We start from the raw sequence: 19,058 nt of genomic DNA, 5'->3' as shown, positions 1-19,058 counted from the left end.
TTTGAAATTTCCTGAAGGCAATTCAGCCTTCTCTCCTCTTCATATTCATCTCTAGGCCCAACTCATTGTCCATCTGTACAGTCTGTTCCAAGCATATATGCATACACACAGATAACATATACAGTGTCTCTTCAAAGGTATGTTAAAATCTGGGCAAGAGATATTCTTTGCTCACTGGGTCATTCCTGTGTAAACGATCAAGCCAAACTCCTTTAAGTTATTAGAAATTTCTTCTAAGACAGTGTACACATCTTATGTCTGGGAGCAATCAACACAATGTCGACTACAGCCAGGAGTGTCTGATGGACCTCATCATCCATTCATCCATACACAACCCCACTTTAGCTTGTACTTTAGGTTGACTCTCTTCCAACAAAGTAGCAAGCAACCTCTGCGGTTCTGGTCCATGTTTCTCCAAAAGTTTGTCACAGGGAGTCCAAACTCGCTGCTTTTCTCATCTTTGTTCTCTTTAATGCCTTTCCTACATCCTCTTTAAGCCCCTCGGGCACTATGGAGTTAGGATGTGGTGGTTCCACTGTCCTTGATGGAGAAACAATTTCTTATAGTAATTTTTATACATCTTTTGCATTTTCCTTCTGTTTGTTGTCTTACTTCCATTTCCATCCTTAAATGCCCTTGGGATGTCTTTATTTAGTTGAAAGTCTTGCCAAGCATTCTTTAAACTGGTGTTACCCTCCACTACTTTTCTGTTTTATGAGACAATACTTCTCATAACTGCCAATCATCCAATGGCCAAAGAATGGATGTGATGCTGGAGATGATGTCAATATTGATATTTTTTCTAACAACAAAACAAAAAGAAAGAAGGAAATTGTAATTAAATGGAAGATTGACTCACAGGTATTCCTTAGGGAGGCAAAGAAAGGAATTGGCAAAGCAGGTTTTATTATCTTCCCTAAGGCAAATAAGAAACATTATTTCATAGGATATCTGATTATTATGTATTGAACTACTAATGATAAGTATCTGAAAAAAGACCACCATGAAAATAAGCACCTTATGCCATTGGGCAAGTACATTTAGAATATCAATAGTCAAAGTTTACATTCAAATGCCCAAGTTGATCTGTGATCTCATTCATTCAGGAGTTGTCTCTAATGATACAGAGCACAAGTCATTCTTACATGCTAGTTCTCTGTGGCTCTTGTCCATGTTCTTCCATAATTTTCCATAAGGAGAGTCACCCCAATATGTTAGAGGTCTTTTTAATTTTCTCCTGAGATTGCAAGGGTACCACTAGAGCACTCTGACTGTATGTCTGTCATCTCTCTTGTCAAGTGATCAGTCAATCTTTTCTTCTTATTATATAATTCCTTGATAATGTTCTTTACTTCTTTTTAGAAGTTCCTCATTGGTTATATGTTGTAGCCTGCTCACTGCAACCCCATCATCTAACTGTAATATACTTGTCTTTGGTAGTCATTGATGTTCTGTATCTTGATCCCATATAGCAATTCTGGTAAGATGTTTGTATTGAAAAGGTGGTTGTAAAGTCACACAAGTGGCCACATGAATTGAGAACTAAAGCTAGAGATACATTTTTGATTGTAAGACAAAAAATAAGAGGTTTTTAAAAAGGCTTTTGCTTTCATGGGAATTTTGGAGTCAGTAAAGGTGTTTTGCAATTTCCTCCAAACAATATAGCCTGCTCTCCTCCTTTTGTCAACTCTGGGCCCAGCTCACTGTCTATCACTAATGTCTTGTTAGGATGCCCATCCATATGCATGTTTGAAATCCAGGTAACATATTAACCTGATGTTTATTGGAAGAGGTATATTGAACAGGGCTATTTCCATTTTGATTTCAAAGGAATCTTGTATGATTTAGATGTGTGAATGGAAGACACGGTCCTGTAAAAAAGATTATAAGGAAGCATTTTTCTCCTAATTTAAATACTTTTCCATAGAGAATAATTAGTAACCACAGTAGAATCTCATAATATCTATATCTTTCAGTTCACTACAAGAGAGTAAAAATGTGACCCATTGTGGAATATCATTTGCAAAAGCCTGCCTATTCTCTTAACTCTTTTTTTTATAGATGAAGGAGTAGTAGTATGAATTGGTAATTATTATTTAAAGCACAAAATTTTCTCCATATCTTTGGTTCTTCTTAAATTATCTTATATATTGATTTTTTAATGGTTTCATAATTGTGTTGCTTCCAGCATAGATCCCTTCTGTATTACTTGGTCCAATTCAGCTGCTTTCCCCAACTGTAACAACAAGACATTTTTCTATTTTGTTTAATACTGTCTTTAAAATGTTCTGGGACAAATAGTGGTCATATTACCACTAAACAATCCACAAAGTACTTTTCTCATAGCAATTCTTTGAATTAGATAGTTCAAGGTGAGAACTGATTCTAGACTGGGTTGAAAAAACTGTTGGGCACACTGGCTTTGTAAATGAAAATTGTTTAATTGATAATTAAGCATAGATTTAATGGGAATTGCAATTTAGAGATGAGTTAGCTAGCATGGAAGACCTGGATATGTGGTCGTTGCTCCTCTTGACTGGAAGATAATCCCAAGAGAGTAATGCTGCAGACTCAACATATTGCCTTCAGCTACCTTTTCTTTTTCCTCTCCTTCCTTTTCTCTTCCTTCCTCCCCCACTCTCTTCCTTTCTTCCTTCTATCTCCTCTCCTTCCTTTCTTCTTTTCTCCCTTCTTTCCTTCCTTCTTACCTTTTTTCCTATCTCTCTTCTCTTCCTCCTTTCTTTCCCCCTTCATTTCCTCCTTCTTTTCTTCCCTCCATCTTCCTTCCTTTCTTCCTTTCCTTCTTCCTCCCCTCCATCCTTCCCTCTCCCCATCTCTTCTCTCTTGTCTCTCTGTGTATATCATGTTCTTCTTTCTTTCTCTTTTACCATAAGAGAGAGTTTGAAGGAAGCATTTAGAGAGAGAAGTGAGAGTGTAATGGAGATAATTAATGCCTTCTCTCTGATAAGCTGTAAGCAAGCTAGTTAAAGGATGAATCATATGCAGGGCTTTTTGACTTGGGAGGACAATGCTGCTTTGAAGTCTTGAACAAGGAAGAATAGATGAGAAAATTTCTGACTCTCATACTAATGATAACAACTTTCCCATTTGGTGCTTTAAGAATTGTAAAATGTTTTTGTCTCAATAATTCGGAAATAGTTCATGGAAGTATTATTGCCCCCTTTTTTATAGTGGAAAATTCATGCCTGAACATTTGTTAAGCTAAGACACAAGCTTCTAGGAGATGCAGTTAGCAAAGAAAACATGGGTGGACATACCTTCTACCTCTCATCTATAGTCACTTAAAGTTTTATAAACAATTTCCCTCATGGCATTCCTATTAAATCTAAATATTACTATTCCCATTTTAGAGATGGAGAATTTGAAACTCAGGGACTGAGTAACTTTATATTATTATAGCAATTAAGTGTCAAAACTGAGATCCAGCTCTTAATCTTGTAGCTTCAAATCTAGTATTCCTTCTATCTAAGGATAGAGTCAGAGAGAAAAATTAAAGATCATTTTCTTCTTAGAATGGATAATGAAAAACAGAATTAAAATTAATGATACTTCCTTTCCTTCTTTGCAGAAGTAGGGGATTATCAGTGTGGAACATTGCATTTCTTGTCATACTCAGTTGATAGGTTAGTTTTGCCAAACTCTCTTATTTATAATTTGTTACAAGGGAAGGGAATAAAGATGGCTGATGAACAAAAAACAGCAGTAAAAATTTAAAAAATAAAATGAAATGAATGAATGATAATAGATAACTGCTTTTTAGTGGGGAAAAAATCCCAGCTAGATCCAGATTAATGCAAGTAATACCATCAAGTGGTAACATTTTTAGTATTTGCACCATTTGAAGTTAATAACTGTATGTAAAATATGGTAATTGTTTATAGTCAAATGAGAGTAAATATGCAATGAAAAATATTAAAGATAAATATTTATCTTTTATTTTTATAACATAATAGCAAAGGATCAGAAAAATACATTTTGGATTCAAGTTTGTTACAAAGAAGAGTAGTTATAAATAGCAAAAAATTTTAAATGAAAGAATTACCCAAAGATAAATCTCTACTGGTGGTCCCAGCACTCCAAGTTTCTCTCAATCTTCTACTGAATTATCTATTAATTATTACCATTATGCAGAAAGTCATTCTATCTCTTTAAAGTACTTATAAGTAACATTAAAAAACACTAAAAATGAATTGGAAAAGCCTTTACTCAACAAACAATTATTCAGCATGTACTATGTGTCAAGTATTTACATTATCCTAGGTACTATGCATTATATACAATCTTGGCTCTAGAAAACTGATGCCAAAGCCCATTTTCCTCCTCACAGTGAAGAGGTGGGAGACTCCAACTCTAGGGGCTGCCAATCTTACTTAATCTTTTTGTTTATCATGGACTCTGGCAATTTAGTGATGCTAAAACCCTTCTCAGAATACCATTTTGAAGATATATAAGAATTGAAAACAATGCTAAATTTCAATGAAAAGTGGGTTAAAATGAAGATATAATTTTTTTCCTCCATGAATTCTGCCTATAAATTTCTTAAGTAAGGGTCCTTAGATCCCAAATTAAAGATCTCTTATGGAGGAATTGGTTGGTATAGATAATCTTTAGGGAATTATGGAGAGAAAGGAAAGTGGCAAAAGAATGGAGATTGATAAAAGTTCCAGTTTTCAAAAGGAAAGCAAAAAGATATTCTGGAATCTACACAGGAGTAAGTTTGGTCTCTGGCAAAGTGCTAGAATGAATTATTGAACAGATGGCTTGTGAACACATCAAAAGGGAAGCACTTTTAATAGTGTTACTAGACTGATAGATGAGAACAATGTCCACATTGTGTACCTTCACATTCCTGGCAGGAAGTAAAATGGAAAGTGCTGGATTTGGAGTCAGGGGTGAAGCCAACAACACTAAAAGCCCTCATGTGGGATAAAAATTAAGAATTAATATTATTATGTACAACCTGTACTATATTACCTGCAATCCTGGGGAGGGGAAAAGAGTGGAAAGAAGGGAGAGAATATGGATCACAAAATGTTAGAAACCAATTATTAACATGTAAAAATTAATTTATACAAGAAAAGAAGAATTAATATTACAACAGTGCCTTTGGTTGGGCATCTTTCCCCTGAAGAGAAGGCTTACTTAATGTTAGGGATCATGTCAATGCCTACCAATGACTAAATAAAGGAGAGTGAATGTATTTTTGTTATTCAAATTGAGAAAAAGATATTTTTCTTAGTTTATTATGAATCAAATTAAAATTGGGAGGTGGCTTGACCTGACCTCAATGTAGAAGTTGTCCTCAATTTAGTTTTTCTAGGACAACAGTTCTTCATGAAATGTGTATCAACATGAGTACTATTCTTTTTGGTAAATGAATCAAAGGAACCTAAAATTGAATTATGTACTCTTGAACTATGTGTTGCAGAGATTTATTCATCTCTTGTTTTAGGATTACTATAAAATCGTGCTACTTATGAGATTTGGGCAAATAACTTAAACTCTGCACCTTACTCTCTTCATCTGCATGCTGAAGGAGTTAGACTAGTTGACCTTTAATGTCTCAAGTTCTAAATATGTGTTTCTGTGAATCATACTCAAAGAATATGGAATAACAGATCAACATTCATCTGTTGGTATGTCTCTAGTGATTTCCTATTATACCCTCTTTTGGGCTTTATTCAACAAATTTATGGAAAACTATGAGAAAAAAATTCACAAAATTAATAAATAATGCCAACCTGGGAGCGACAGTTATTTAAAGAATCAAGATCAGAAGTTGGATTAAGTGAACTCTAAGGTTCCTTCCTGCTTTAAAATTATATGATTCCATTCTCTACCTCCATCATTACTGCTAACTTCCTGCCTAGAAACTGAGGCCTCAAATAGTCTTCCATTTTCAATGGGTTCAGAGTGATCTCAGAGTAGTTTCCTGCTTACTCTGCCCAGATCTCTTCTTTTTTTCCTCCCAATTAGCCAGTAAAAGCTAGAAATGCTTGGTTTGACTGCATAAAGTAATATTAACTACCACCTCACATATAAATTTCAAGTTATTTCTGTCTAGACCAAATGTCTATTTTCAGAAGAAGGAAAAGATGGTGATTAGTAAACTATAAACCAATGAGCCTGACTTCTTCACTTGGGTAAAAACCCAGGATGTTGTATTAAAGGGTTAGTTAATGAGCATTAAGAAAAGGAAGTAGGGATCATAGAATGAGCCTGACTTCATCAACCAGGTCATGCCAGATTAACCGCATTTTCTTTTGTGTCAGGTTTACTAAATTGATAGATTAAGAGGATTAAAAGATCACTGTAGATTTAGTTTACCTAGATTTCAGCAAAGCAAAAAGTCTTTCATGTCATCCTTGTGGAAAACATGATGTGATTTGGGTTATTCAACAGTATAGTTAAGTACAGTCAGAAGTGGTTTAATCATTAGTAATGGCTTCATGTAAACTTCAGAGGAGACCTTTAAGGGGTTTGTCTGTCCTTGCTTCACCCTTTGCTGCTTTACTTTTTTAGTTCAATTTTTTTGATGAACGAAATTCTATTTTCTCTTTTTTCCATTTCCTGTATGGGGGAGAGGGGGGGAAGGAAAAGAAAACCCTATGCATAATTGAGCAAAACAAATTACCATAGGTAATACCATAGGCTAGGTGATTCAGTAGATTGAGGGCTTAGAGACCCGAGGTTCTCTGGGTTCAAATCCAGCCTCATATATTTCTTATCTGGGCAAATCACTTACTCCCCATTGCTTTGTCCTTTCTGCTCTTCTGCCTTGGAACCAATACATAGTGTTATTCTATGTCAAAACGTAAGGGCTTAGAAAAAATACCAAATTACTACAATGATCACCTCTCTCTCTCTCTCTCTCTCTCTCTCTCTCTCTCTCTCTCTCTCTCTCTCTCTCTCTCATCTGCACAATGAGTCCATCATTTCTCTGTCAGGAGGCAGAAAGTATGCTTCATCATTCATTCTTGTTTGGTCTTTGTGTTGATAATTCTTAAATCTTTCAAACATCTTTATAGTGTTATTTTCATTATTGTATTAATTGTTCTGGTTCTACTCATGTCACTCTACATCAGTTTGTACAAGTTTTTTTCCAGGTCTTTCTGAAACTGTCCCTTTCACCATTTCTCATATTATAGTGTTGCATTATTTTCATAGATAATATATTTTTTTAGGCATTCCTCAATTGATGGGTACCCTTTAGCACAAAAAGGCAACTATAGATATTTTGGATAAATTGGTCTTTTTCCTCTTTTAAAAAAAATCTCTCTGATGAGTTAAGTCTATTTGTTGTATTTCTGGGTCTAAGATTATACATAATTTAGTAACTTTTTGTCCAAATTATTTTCCAGAATGGGAGGAGCAATTCACAGTTAAACTAGCATGATATTAATGTGCCTACTTTTCTGTTGCCCCTATAACAATTGTCATTTTCTTTTGTAGTCAACTTTGTCAATCCAAAGGATATAAGATGGAATCTCAGAGTCACTTTATTTTTATTTTTAAACCCTTACATTCCATCTTAGAGTCACTACTGTGTATTGGTTCTAAGGCAGAAGAATGGTAAGGGATAGGTAATTGGGGTTAAGTGACCTGCCCAGGGTCACACAGTTCTGAAGTGTCTGAGTCCAGATTTGAACCTAGGTACTCCTTGTCTCTAGGCTTGGCTCTCAACCCACTGATCCATCAAACTGCCCCCTGAGTCACTTTAATTTGCATTTTTCTAATTATTAGTTATGCGGAGAATTGTTTTCACAGTGAAATTGATACATTGAATTCCTTTATAGAAAATGACCTATTTGTTTCTTCTGACTATTTAGCAATTGGGCTTTTATTCTCATAAATTTGAATTAATTTCTTACAGATCAAAGAAATGAGACTCTATCAAAAAAAATTTGCTGTAAAGATTTTTCTCCACAGTTACTTGCTTCCCTTCTAATTTTAGCTGCATTGGTTAAATGTGGGGAGCATTTTTAATTTTACACAGTCAAAATTGATCATTTTATCTTCTATGATACTCTTTATCCTTGTTTGGTCATAAACTGTACCCTCCACTCATGAATCTGAAAGGCAATTTCTTTCTTGCTTTTCTAACTTCTTTTTTATGTCACCCTTTATGTCTTAAGTCGGGTACCCATTTGAAGTTTATCTTTGCATATGGTGTAAGATAATGCTCTATTCTTAGTATTTGCCAGATTGTTTTTTAGTTTTCCTAGAAGGTTTTTTTTTTGGTCAAAGAGTGAGTTTCTACTAGGATCAGTTTTGTCAAACAACTTTTCGACAAAGACTGTTGCTTTACTTTTATGATAAAGCAATTGATGACTTTTTTTTTTTGGATGACATAAAGATAGAAGACATAGGATTCTTCCAAAGAAGCCTTGCTTTGACCATATTATATGGTACAGTCAGAGCAGGCAGGGTAGGGTAGGGGAGCACCAGTTCTGGAGTCAGGAGCTAGATTCAAATTCTACTTTTGCTACCTAGGTCATTTTGGACAAATGATTTCATACCCATGGGCTTCACTTCCTTCATCTACAAAATGAAGGAGTTGGCCCAGGGAGCCTCTGAAACTCCTTTTAGCTCTAGAACTATGATTAAAGGCTCCATTAATAGCTCCTCATTTCCTTTCATATAAAACACAAACTTCTATAGAAATAAAAGTCTTTCACAGTCTGGATCCAACTTCTGTTTTCAGATTGAGTTCACATTAGTACCTTTCAAACATTTTACTTCCAAACAAAATAGTCTACTTGCTAATCCTTCACACATGACAAAAATCAAAGTAATTTAGTCAGAAGGGAATTTGATGATTCTCTAGTCTAATCCACAGAGGAAAGGAATGCCTACTGTAACAATGCCTGACAGCTTATCATCCATCTTCTGCTTCAAAACCTCTAAGGATTGGGAGTTTACCCTCCCTCTAGGCAGCCTATTCCACTTTTGGACAGATCTACTTATTAGGAAGTTTTGCTTCTCTGCCTTCTGGTGGCAAGCAAAACAAGTGAAATCCTTCTTTCATATGTAGCTCTTCACATACTCCAAACCAACCATTATGTCCCCACTAAGTTTTCTTGTCTCTTCTCCAGGCTAAACATACGTAGTTCCTCCAAATAATCCTCATATGTTGCCCTTCTCTGGATACTCTCCATCTTTTTCATATCCTTCTTAAGCTGTGGTGTCCAGAAGGAAGTCCAATACTTTAAATGAGGCACCACAAGAGCAAACAATAGCCAGACGATTATCTCTGTGTTCTTGGAGACTATGCTATGCCTTTTCTTAGTGCAGTCCGAGATCATTACTTTTTTTGTCTCCCAGATCACACTTCTGACTCATATTGAATTTGTGTCTATAAAATCCCTCCAGATTGTTTTCAGAACTCCTGTCTAATCACAATTCCATGTCTTGTACTTGTGAAGTACCTTTTTCATATACACATACATGATTTTACTTTTATCTCTATTGCATTTCATCTTAGTAGAGTTAGCCCAGTTCTCTAGTTTGTCAAGATCAGTTTTGGATCCTGATTCTATTATCTAGCATATTAATGTGGGTAAAATTGTTGGTGTTGGAACAAACTAGAACAAAACCAAAAGCAGAATCAAACCAAAAATGTAGGAACCAACTAGGGTTTATTGAGTTCCCACTTACACCTGTAGGAGACACCCTGAAGAAATGGAACAAATTTAGGCAGGAGGTGAATTGGGTATGAGGTACCTCGGGATTGGACAAGCCTGTTGCTAGAGGCTTGCAAGGTAGGGATAGGTGATATGCTTGTGCAGCAGTGAGATCACTGGACTTGTAATCAGGAAGACTCAGCTTCCTTAGTTCAGGTCTGGCCTCAGACATTTGCTAGCTGTGTGACCTTGGGCACAGTTTGCCTCAGTTCCTTACCAAGAGAAGGAAATGTCAAACCACTCCTGAATCTTTGCCAAGAAAACCTTAAATGGGGTCACAAAGAACTGGATAAGCTTGAAAACAATAATCAGACAACAATAAAATCAAGCTTGAAAACAATCAGACAACAATAAAAATCCGTTGATTGGCCAGTCTTGTTGTTGCATTGGTAACAGGAAAGGTTCTTCAGGTTAGCAATCTCTTAGCTAACTAATTAACATAACTCTAATAGATAAGATTGTCCTTGGTGTTTCCTTAAGAAAGGTTGGAGATCAGGGGAACAGGTGCTGGGGAAGGGCTCTGCAATACAAACTGGGTCAGGGAAAGAGAAGAACTGCAGAAAGAGTGGAGTTGCTTTTAGCTTTCTGGATTACCTGCATGATCAATTCCTCCCACCTTTAAGTAACCTGTAAATCTGATGAGCATGCCATCTTTGACTTTATTTAAATTATTAACTAAACTGTTAAAAAGCACAGATCCGTGGGGTGTTACATTGGAGAACTCTTCCTATGTTGATACTGAATCATCACTGACAATTATTTTTTTTTAGTCTAGTCATCCAACTCATTACAAAAGAATTTGAAAGTATTATAATTTAGTCCAAATATCTCTATCTTCTCTAAGGAATAGGATGAGATACTTTATTAGAAGCTATTTTACAATCTAGGTTAAACCATATACACAGTATCCTCCATTCACTAGATTAGTAATACTGTCAAAAAAAAGAAATAAGAGAGCCCTGGCAGAGCTTAATATTACAGATTTGGAGCTGGAAGTGACTTCACAAACCATCTAGTCCAACCATTTTATCTTTACTGACAAAGAAACTGAATTCCATAGGTTAAGCAATTGGGCAAAGGCCACACAGCTGACAAATGGGTGAAGTTGAAATTTAGAGTCTTCCTGCCTCCAGGTTGAGTACGAGATCACACTCCATCTTTGTTCTTGATAAACTATCCTACTTTCCCCTTTCTAAAAATTCATTGAGCATTGCTGGTGGAGTTGTGAATTGATCCAATCATTCTGGAGGGCAATTTGGAACTCTGCACACAGGGCTTTAAAAGACTGTCTGGCCTTTAATCCAGCAATAGCACTGCTGGGTTTGTACCCCAAAGAGATAATAAGGAAAAAGACTTGTACAAGAATATTCATAGCTGTGCTCTTTGTGGTAGCAAATAATTGGGAAATGAGGGGATGCCCTTCAATTGGGGAATGGCTAAACAAATTGTGGTATATGTTGGTGATGGAATACTATTGTGCTAAAAGGAATAATAAAGTGGAGGAATTCCATGGAGACTGGGACAAACTCCAGGAAGTGATGCAGAGTGAAAGGAGCAGAATCAGGAAAACATTGTACACAGAGACTGATATATTATGGTACAATCGAATGTAATGGACTTCTCTACTAGCAGCAATGCAATAATCCAGGACAATTTTGAGGGACTGATGAGAAAGAACACTATCCACAAGCAGAGGAAAAACTGTGGGAGTAAAAACATAGAAGAAAAACAACTCCTTGATCACATGGATTGTTGGGGATATAATTGGGGGTGTAGACTCTAAGCAATCACCCTAATGCAGATATTAATAAAATGGAAATAGGTCTTGATCAATGACATATGTAAAACCCAGTGAAATTGCTCATTGGCTATGGGAGGGGGGTGGGAGGAAAGGAGGGAAAAAACATGAATCATGGAAAATATTGTAAATTAAATAAAAATTTCAATTAAAAATAAAATTCAATTTATTTTATTTTATTTTAAAAAATAAAAGTTTATTGATCATCTCTAATGATATAGAATTTTCCAGGAACTTAAGTCAATCTCACTGGTTTTTTGCTTGAAAAGTATATTCTCCCTCCTATTTGGAAAACTGTTTCATTTTATCCATCTCTCATCATATTCTACCTCTTCAATTTTCCTTGGTTTTTCAAATATCACTTACAGTGGTTTAGCGATCACACATACAAATACCTATGGATATAATTCGCCTAGGATCAGAGCCTTGAATCATTGAGGACAATTAAGTGATATATTATTGCCTCCTTATTTATCTTGACTATCTATTACCAGTTAGTCATCTTTGGCCATTGCCAGTGCAAAAGTAAAGAAAACAGAAACAAGACTAGACTTGAACAGCTCAACTTCTCTCTAGGGTCAGATTTATCATCTCATCTATTCCATTAAAAGGTCCTATGCTATCTTTAATTTCCTTTGTTCTCCCAATGGAGCTTAGACAACCCATCTCTTTATGTCCTTTAGCTTCCCTTGATATAATATACTCAGTTCATTCCAAGCTGTAGTACTTCTGACACTAGTTTTGATAAGACTGTTCCTTGTTCACTCCTATTCATCTTCTATTATCTTGCTGATTCCTTCTTTTATACATTTCTTTTCAAAATCTAAGTCTGAAAGTAAACTTCCTGAGTTTCCTGTCTTTGTAAGACAAATAAATTTCCCCCATGAATTATTTCCCATGTGTCTATAGAATTTCATTTTTGAGCATTTCTCATTCCTTCTTGTAGCATTTTAGTTCCTGGAATCATAGTTACCTTTTCTTTGAGCCTCTAGAAATCTGCTTTCTCTAAATCTAGAATGCTTATCAGATTAGGCCCATATTTTTTAGGTATTCACTTTTCAAAAGGGTTCCACACCAGCCACCAATTCATTTCTGCTAGTAAGGATCAGATCCATGATAGAATTTCTCATTGTTAGCTTATTCACTTTTTGAAGGATGAAATTATCACCAAGAAAAGTTGAAAAGTCAAGAGGCGACCTGCTTTTGGCAGAAAGTCCAACCGATGCCTGGATAATTGAAGTACCCCATCATTTCCATATCATGGCTCTGGGCTAGGTGTGTAATCTGTTTCCTAAATTGCTCATCTATTTTCTCTTTCTGTGTCAATAGAGTAGTAGTCTATTATGAGGAAATCACTTATGTTTCTGAAAACATTGACCTTTACCTTAATATTCTCCATCATGTTTACCCCTTCTGGTTCCTAGATTTCTCCCATAAGTACACATTCCTAATATTCAATGTTTCTCTCTACTGTTACCTAACCTTTTACCATTTTTTTAAAGAACAAAAACTTATTTTCTCTTCCTCTCATATCCAGCCAATAGAGAAAAAGAAGAAAAAAACTTCCTTACAAAAAATATGTACAATCAAGCAAAACAAATTCCCACTCTGGTTCATTTCAAAAAGTACTGTATATGACTTAATCTGCACCATAATTTTACTTATCCTTTTTCTTTTGACTAGAATACACCCATCTAGAGGCATGATCCCATCATCAATTTTATTTCACCAAGCCTCAATGATTCTTTTAAGGGTAAATATACCTCTTTTAAATAGGAATACTAGTGTATTTTATTTATTGCTTAAATTTTAGGTCTTTGTCTATAAGTATTTGAAGTTATGAGTCAAATTACTGGCTCCTATCTTGAATCTACTGTCTTAAACGAAACTCTGGGTATCTCAAATACTATGTTTTTCTTCTTTCTAGCTAGTTTGCAATTGCTGACTTTCAGAGAAGCAAATTTCAGCTTCAATGTCACTAAATCCCACCCCCCCCCAGTTTTCTAAAAAAGCTAACTAAAAGTAGAATGGTTTTCCTTGGGAAGTAGTGGGTTGTTCTTCAAGAGCTAACGGCAAATGACTACTTGTTAATAATGCTGTAAAGGGGAGTCTTGTTCATGTAGGAATTGGGCCACAAATATGATCTCTGAGATCCTAAAATTCTAATTACCATGTAGTACAATAATTATTTTAATAATATCAGTTCATATTTTAAAAGTAGCTGTTAAATTCCTTTAGGGCATGAACTGCTTGGGGTTTTTAGCCTTGTGTGGGAAGAATTATATCCTAACCTCTCTCCACCCTCATCCCTCCATGAAATTTAATTTAGTTTTTCCTTAAAAGGTATTAAGACATGTCTTGGGTCTTGGTCAATTTCATAGTTTTTACTCTAAGGCTGTGGGCCATCTCCTGATGACCTGAATACAAAATGGCTACAAGAAGCTGGAGGAGCTCTCAGTTTCTTGGCTGACAGATCTAAATAGGAGCATCAAAGGTCCTGACTGCCATTCCTTTTTGAACAACCCTCTGCTATGGCTAAGTAATCACTGTTTATTCACCTACAGGGGTCTCATTTTGTTCCAATATCAAACCTAAACTGCTTAAGTTATTGACCTGAGTCAGACAATTGAAATTGTCTTCTAAATGATCTTTTGCTTTCCACACTAAAATTGTCCCCAATCTATCCTCTAAATGGCTGCCTGCATAATCTTCCTAAGTAGAAATTTGACTATGTCACTGTCCTGCTCAAGAAGCTTCAAGGGTTCCCTATTGTTTCTAGGATAAAAAAGACACCTTAGCTGGGCACACAAAGCTCTCTCCAATCTACCTCTAACCTATCTCTCTTGAGGTAGGCTTACTTACTATTCCCTAAATTTATCATTCTATTGCCCATTGTTTTGCTTTCACTCACATTATCCTCAATACTTGGAACATATTCTCACTTTACCTCTCCTGAGCTTGCTTCAAGGTTCTACTAAATTTCCTGCTAAAAGCATTTCCAGATTTCCATCCTTGCTTTCTTCCTCTTCAAATCATCTCTTCTTTACTTCCCTCTACACTTGTATCTCTTCTCTCCTCACTCTCAGTAGAATGTGATCTATTTATTTGAAGTATGTTTATCTCCATGTTAAGAGGAATTTTGGAAGTAAATAATGAACCAGAATAAAGAGACAGAGTTGATGGAATGAAGGGAACCAGGAAGTGGAGAAGCCCTCAGAATCTGGGGGTGAGAATGCTGAGGAAAGTAACTGCCATTGAGGAGTTGAGCTGAGACTTTGGAGAAGAAAGCATCTTCAAAACTCGGCTCCTTCCTCCTATTGACATCCAACCTGTTCCTGAGAGTAACCAGCCAGTTCCTGAATATCTTTTTGATCCTATACTCTGATAGTATATCTAGAGAAATCGCAAGCAGGCATTTCAAGCGACAGTGACCTGAACTGCTCAGTTTGCTTTGTGGGGCTTTGGCCTCATCAAGATGGACTAGGTCACACCTGGCACTTGACTCCATTATAATCTGCAACTTTCTCTAGAGACTATACTCTATGTGGGTTTAGCCTAGGTTAGTTCAGATTAGATGAGGAGAATTGAGACGTCAAGGACCAAAGTGACTTTATACAGTCAGATGGCAGGACAAAAGTAGATTTAATCAGTATTAGGGAAATCCCTCAGCCCACATACCTTACCCTATCCCAATCAACAATTTATAATAAAACCCCATTACCATTTAAGTGGAGTCATATTGGTTATCTACTGGCCTTGGACAGAGAGAAGTCATTTTATTCTCTGAGCCCAAGAAGATTGTCCTTCCAGACTGGGTTAAGTAAAATCCCAGGCACCTATCTAAATCACCTTCAACACCAGAGCATGTACTAAAAAAAATGCTTATTTAATTTATTTAAGAGATATGGATCTTTTAAAGAGTGTACAGTACATGGCACACATGAAGCAATAATAAAATATTCACTAAGAAAGAAAAACCATCACACTCATCATGAAAAACAAGTCTAGTTTATTGTAACACTGCAATTCAGTGAAAAGAGCATTGGGTTTAAAGTTGGGAAAAAACTTGGTTTCAAATTCTTCTCCTTTATCTGTATGATTATGAATAAGTTGATCTTATTGGATTTCAGTTTCCTTATCTGTAAAATGAGGGAATCGAACCACATGATTTCCGATCTTTCAGAATCTACAAATATTGTGAAAAGCATGGCATCTATAGGTTGCCATCTTTTAACTAGCAGAGTTTCTTTCCATTATGGCTTTCTCTTCACAGAAAAGAAGTATTGTATTACAGGCTACTGAAAATGTGTAGTTTTTCCTGTCTTGTTCTCAAAGCTTCCAATTTTTGGAGTAGAAACTGTCACAAAAGTAATGTGAATATATATATATATATATGCATTCATATATATATGTGGGTATATGCATATTTCTATATTAATTTGTATAAGTTAAAAAAAATTGGAATATCCTGGCTGTACCTCTATCTGCTGGTGCCTTCTTGAGTCTATCTTTTTAACCATGTCCTTTCTCATCTTTTTTTTTTAAACCCTCACCTTCCATCTTGGAGTCAATACTATGTATTGGTTCCAAGGCAGAAGAGTGGTAAGGGCTAGACAATGGGGGTCAAGTGACTTGCCCAGAGTCACACAGCTGGGAAGTGTCTGAGGCCACATTTGACCCTAGGACCTCCCATCTCTAGGCCTGGCTCTCAATCCACTGTGCTGCCCAGCTGCCCCTTCCTTTCTCATCTTAGTCAACTCTTCTCTCAAATACTGTACCAAGATTCAAGATATCTTGATTCTGGACCTGGTTATGTCATCAGATGTGTATGTGGCCTTCAGCAAGTCACTGTGCCTTTTGGGGCTTTAGTTCCTCCTTGGTAAGAAGGCAAACTAGGTGATCTCTAGGCTCCTCCGAATTCTGAGCCCTATGATCCTCTGTTTGAAGATGTAATAGTGAAACTGGTATATTTCCAAGAACTGCAATAATTTGGGGGTAAATATCCTTTAAAAAAGAATAGGCAGGGGGCAGCTGGGTAGCTCAGTGGATTGAAAGCCAGGCTTAGGGATGAGAGATCCTAAGTTCAAGTGTGGCCTCAGACACTTCTAGCTGTGTGACCCTGGGCAAGTCACTTAATTGCCTACCCTTACCACTCTTCTGCCTTGGAACCAATACACAGTATTGATTCCAAGATAGAAGGTCAGGGTTTAAAAAAAAAAAAAATATATATATATATATATATAAAATGAATAGGCAAGGAAAATGTTACTTGTGCTTAAACTGTCAAGTATTGTAAATTTGTTCTTTACAGACATTTAACAACTCTTAGAATAAGAGGAAAATTGCCAGTTAGGGCATTTAGAATACACCCCTGGTGTAACAATATTACAAAATTATTGTAGGCTAGAGGAAGTACTCTCTTGCAGATAAGCCCCTCTTGCACATGCAAACTGTTCAGCATCGTGAAGATTGATATGTCTGGAGCAGCTTGGCCAGGAAGTACCCTGTTAGCAGCTTTTGTGTACAATTCTCTTCCATGCTCTGTTTAAGCCGGTTTATGTCAAATATGATTTCGAATAATCCTCAACCCGCTTGAGCTGGCAGACAGCGGCTAAATTCAACGACTGAAAAGAGGCTGATTTGGGTGTAACGTGTGCGCCCGGTTTGGGAAGGGACCAAAAAAAAGAAGAAGAAGAAGAAGAAGAAAGAAGATGGCATCTAAGGATTACACTGTATCTGTTCTCAAATCGTGACCCTCACCTGGTTTTAAAACCCAGAGAAGTGTACGTTGGGCATCCCACTAGGAGAGAGGCTTAGAAACGGAGGGAGGAGAAAGAGGCAATACTTATTTTGCAAGCTGAGCCTCAGCTCAGTTCCCTTCCGCTCTTCCAGGGATTCAGGTCCTGTTCCTACAGAGTTCTCTTAAAGTCCTGGACAGATGCAAAGCAGCAACCGCCGCTCTGGGCTAGCTGCCCCGCGGGGAAGCCTGTTCTGAGCGATCAACCTTCTTGCCTTCCTACCTCCTGTCCCAACAGCTCAGGGCAGCTTCCCGGGCGTTAGTGACGGTGGAGCGGGCTGCTTTCGGTTCCATGCCATATATGGAATGACAGCAGGGTCACGTGTGACTCCGGGAGGCTGCTGCGGCTCGGGAGCCCTGGAGGAAGGAGCGAGAGGGAGGGGAGCCTGGAGCTTGGCAGCCCGTTCTAGGAGGAGGAGGAGAAGGAGGAGGAGAAGGAAAGGGAGGGAGGGGGAGGAGGATTCTCCGTCCGTGGGAGGCTACGGCTGTAGGACTGGGAGAGCTGGAGGAGCCTCGGGGAGGAGGAAGAAGAGAAGGATAGAAGGAAGAGCACGGGAAGGGGGTGGGGGGGGGTGGGATCGCGGGGCCAGAGAGAGCAGCTCAGCGGAAGAAAAGCGAATAGCCGGGAAAGCGGGTCACTTGTCCCGGACCGTAGCCAGTGGAGACGGCGGGTGGAGGCAGCAGCGGCAGCGGCAGCGGCAGCAACAGCAGCAACAGCAGCAACAGCTGCAGGAGGAGGAAGAGCTGGGAAAGAAGCGACGTCCAGAGCAGTGGCCAGAGCAGCCACAATCCCCGCGGGTCAGCTCATTTCGCCTCGCCGGGACCCAAACATTGGCTGTCCCCAGGCAAGGTAGCGATCCCTGCCGGCGGACTGGAGCCGGCTGGATGTGATGGAGCCACAGCACGTGCATTCCCCTTACAGCGCCCGCAGCCCGGTATGGGAAGAACTGGTGGGTACGACGTACAATGCGCAGGCAAGGCCCCCACCTCCAACCCCCAGTCCCCGCCGTTAAGCTTGTACCTCTTCTTACCTTGATTCTTTCTTTCTTCTCCTCTCCCTCTGGTCTGGGCAGAGGGCTTCATTCAGGAAATGGCCGAAGATGAGATGCCCATCTGCCCCCCTCTTCCCCCCACCTATCTGCGCTTCCTTCTTCGTTCCTCGGGGCTAGTTAGTGTGAGGTCTCCTTCCCCTCTCCTTGTTGTCCGTGGTCCCTTTGTCCAAGGCTTAGTTTAAGGTTATTATGTCCTAGCTGGGTGGGCAGGAAATTGCCGTAGTTGTGTGTGTGTGTGTGTGTGTTGTTTTTTTTTTCCCTTCTCCCTTCTGTTGAGTGGTCTTTGTCATGCATTGTGCTAAACTGCTTGTCTAATGTAAAATTTCATTTTGGAAAGGGAGGGAAGGGCGATAGGAACTTAGGTTATGTGGGACATTTATTTGGCTGCGAAAGTGAACGGGTTTTCTGATCTGGAACTGCTCTTTAATCAGTCTGAAGCTCTCCTGAAAGCAACTCACTACCTTGGCTGTTGAGCCGAAGGAGTAATTGGAATCAGTATCAAGTCTTCCTTATCATCATCCTCCAAAAAGCGCTGGGCTCTCATAGGGTTAAAGGGTTTCTCAGGGGATGAAGCGGGAAGGGAGCTGTAGCTTACTTAGTCTAGGATTTGGCTGTACATGAAACACGGATGTTGGATAATTTTAGTGTCCCAGAGTAGTTGGTTATGTGTGTGTGTCCTTAAGGGGGAGGAGACGGGGAAGGGGGAG

At 38.1% G+C, this 19,058-nt stretch overlaps 1 protein-coding gene across 8 annotated transcripts in view; it reads left to right on the top strand.

Moving 5' to 3' along the window:
* Nucleotides 1–17,630: 17,630 nt before the first annotated feature.
* DGKH (diacylglycerol kinase eta) overlaps nucleotides 17,631–19,058 on the top strand; it is a 239,208-nt gene continuing 237,780 nt past the window's right edge. For 2 of the 8 annotated variants that reach the window (XM_056807294.1, XM_056807293.1), the window contains exon 1: nucleotides 17,891–18,234. In XM_056807294.1, coding sequence (XP_056663272.1) covers nucleotides 18,190–18,234 — 45 coding nt within the window. In that variant the 5' untranslated portion in view covers nucleotides 17,891–18,189. Of the gene's footprint in view, nucleotides 18,250–19,058 lie in introns of all 8 variants that reach the window. The other 6 variants (XM_001363032.4, XM_016425028.2, XM_056807290.1 and 3 more) reach the window with 6 other exon arrangements.

The sequence above is a fragment of the Monodelphis domestica genome, chromosome 8 (assembly GCF_027887165.1).
Source record: "Monodelphis domestica isolate mMonDom1 chromosome 8, mMonDom1.pri, whole genome shotgun sequence".
NCBI classification, from domain to species: domain Eukaryota; kingdom Metazoa; phylum Chordata; class Mammalia; order Didelphimorphia; family Didelphidae; genus Monodelphis; species Monodelphis domestica.
This window is presented reverse-complemented; position numbering and strand designations above follow the sequence as displayed.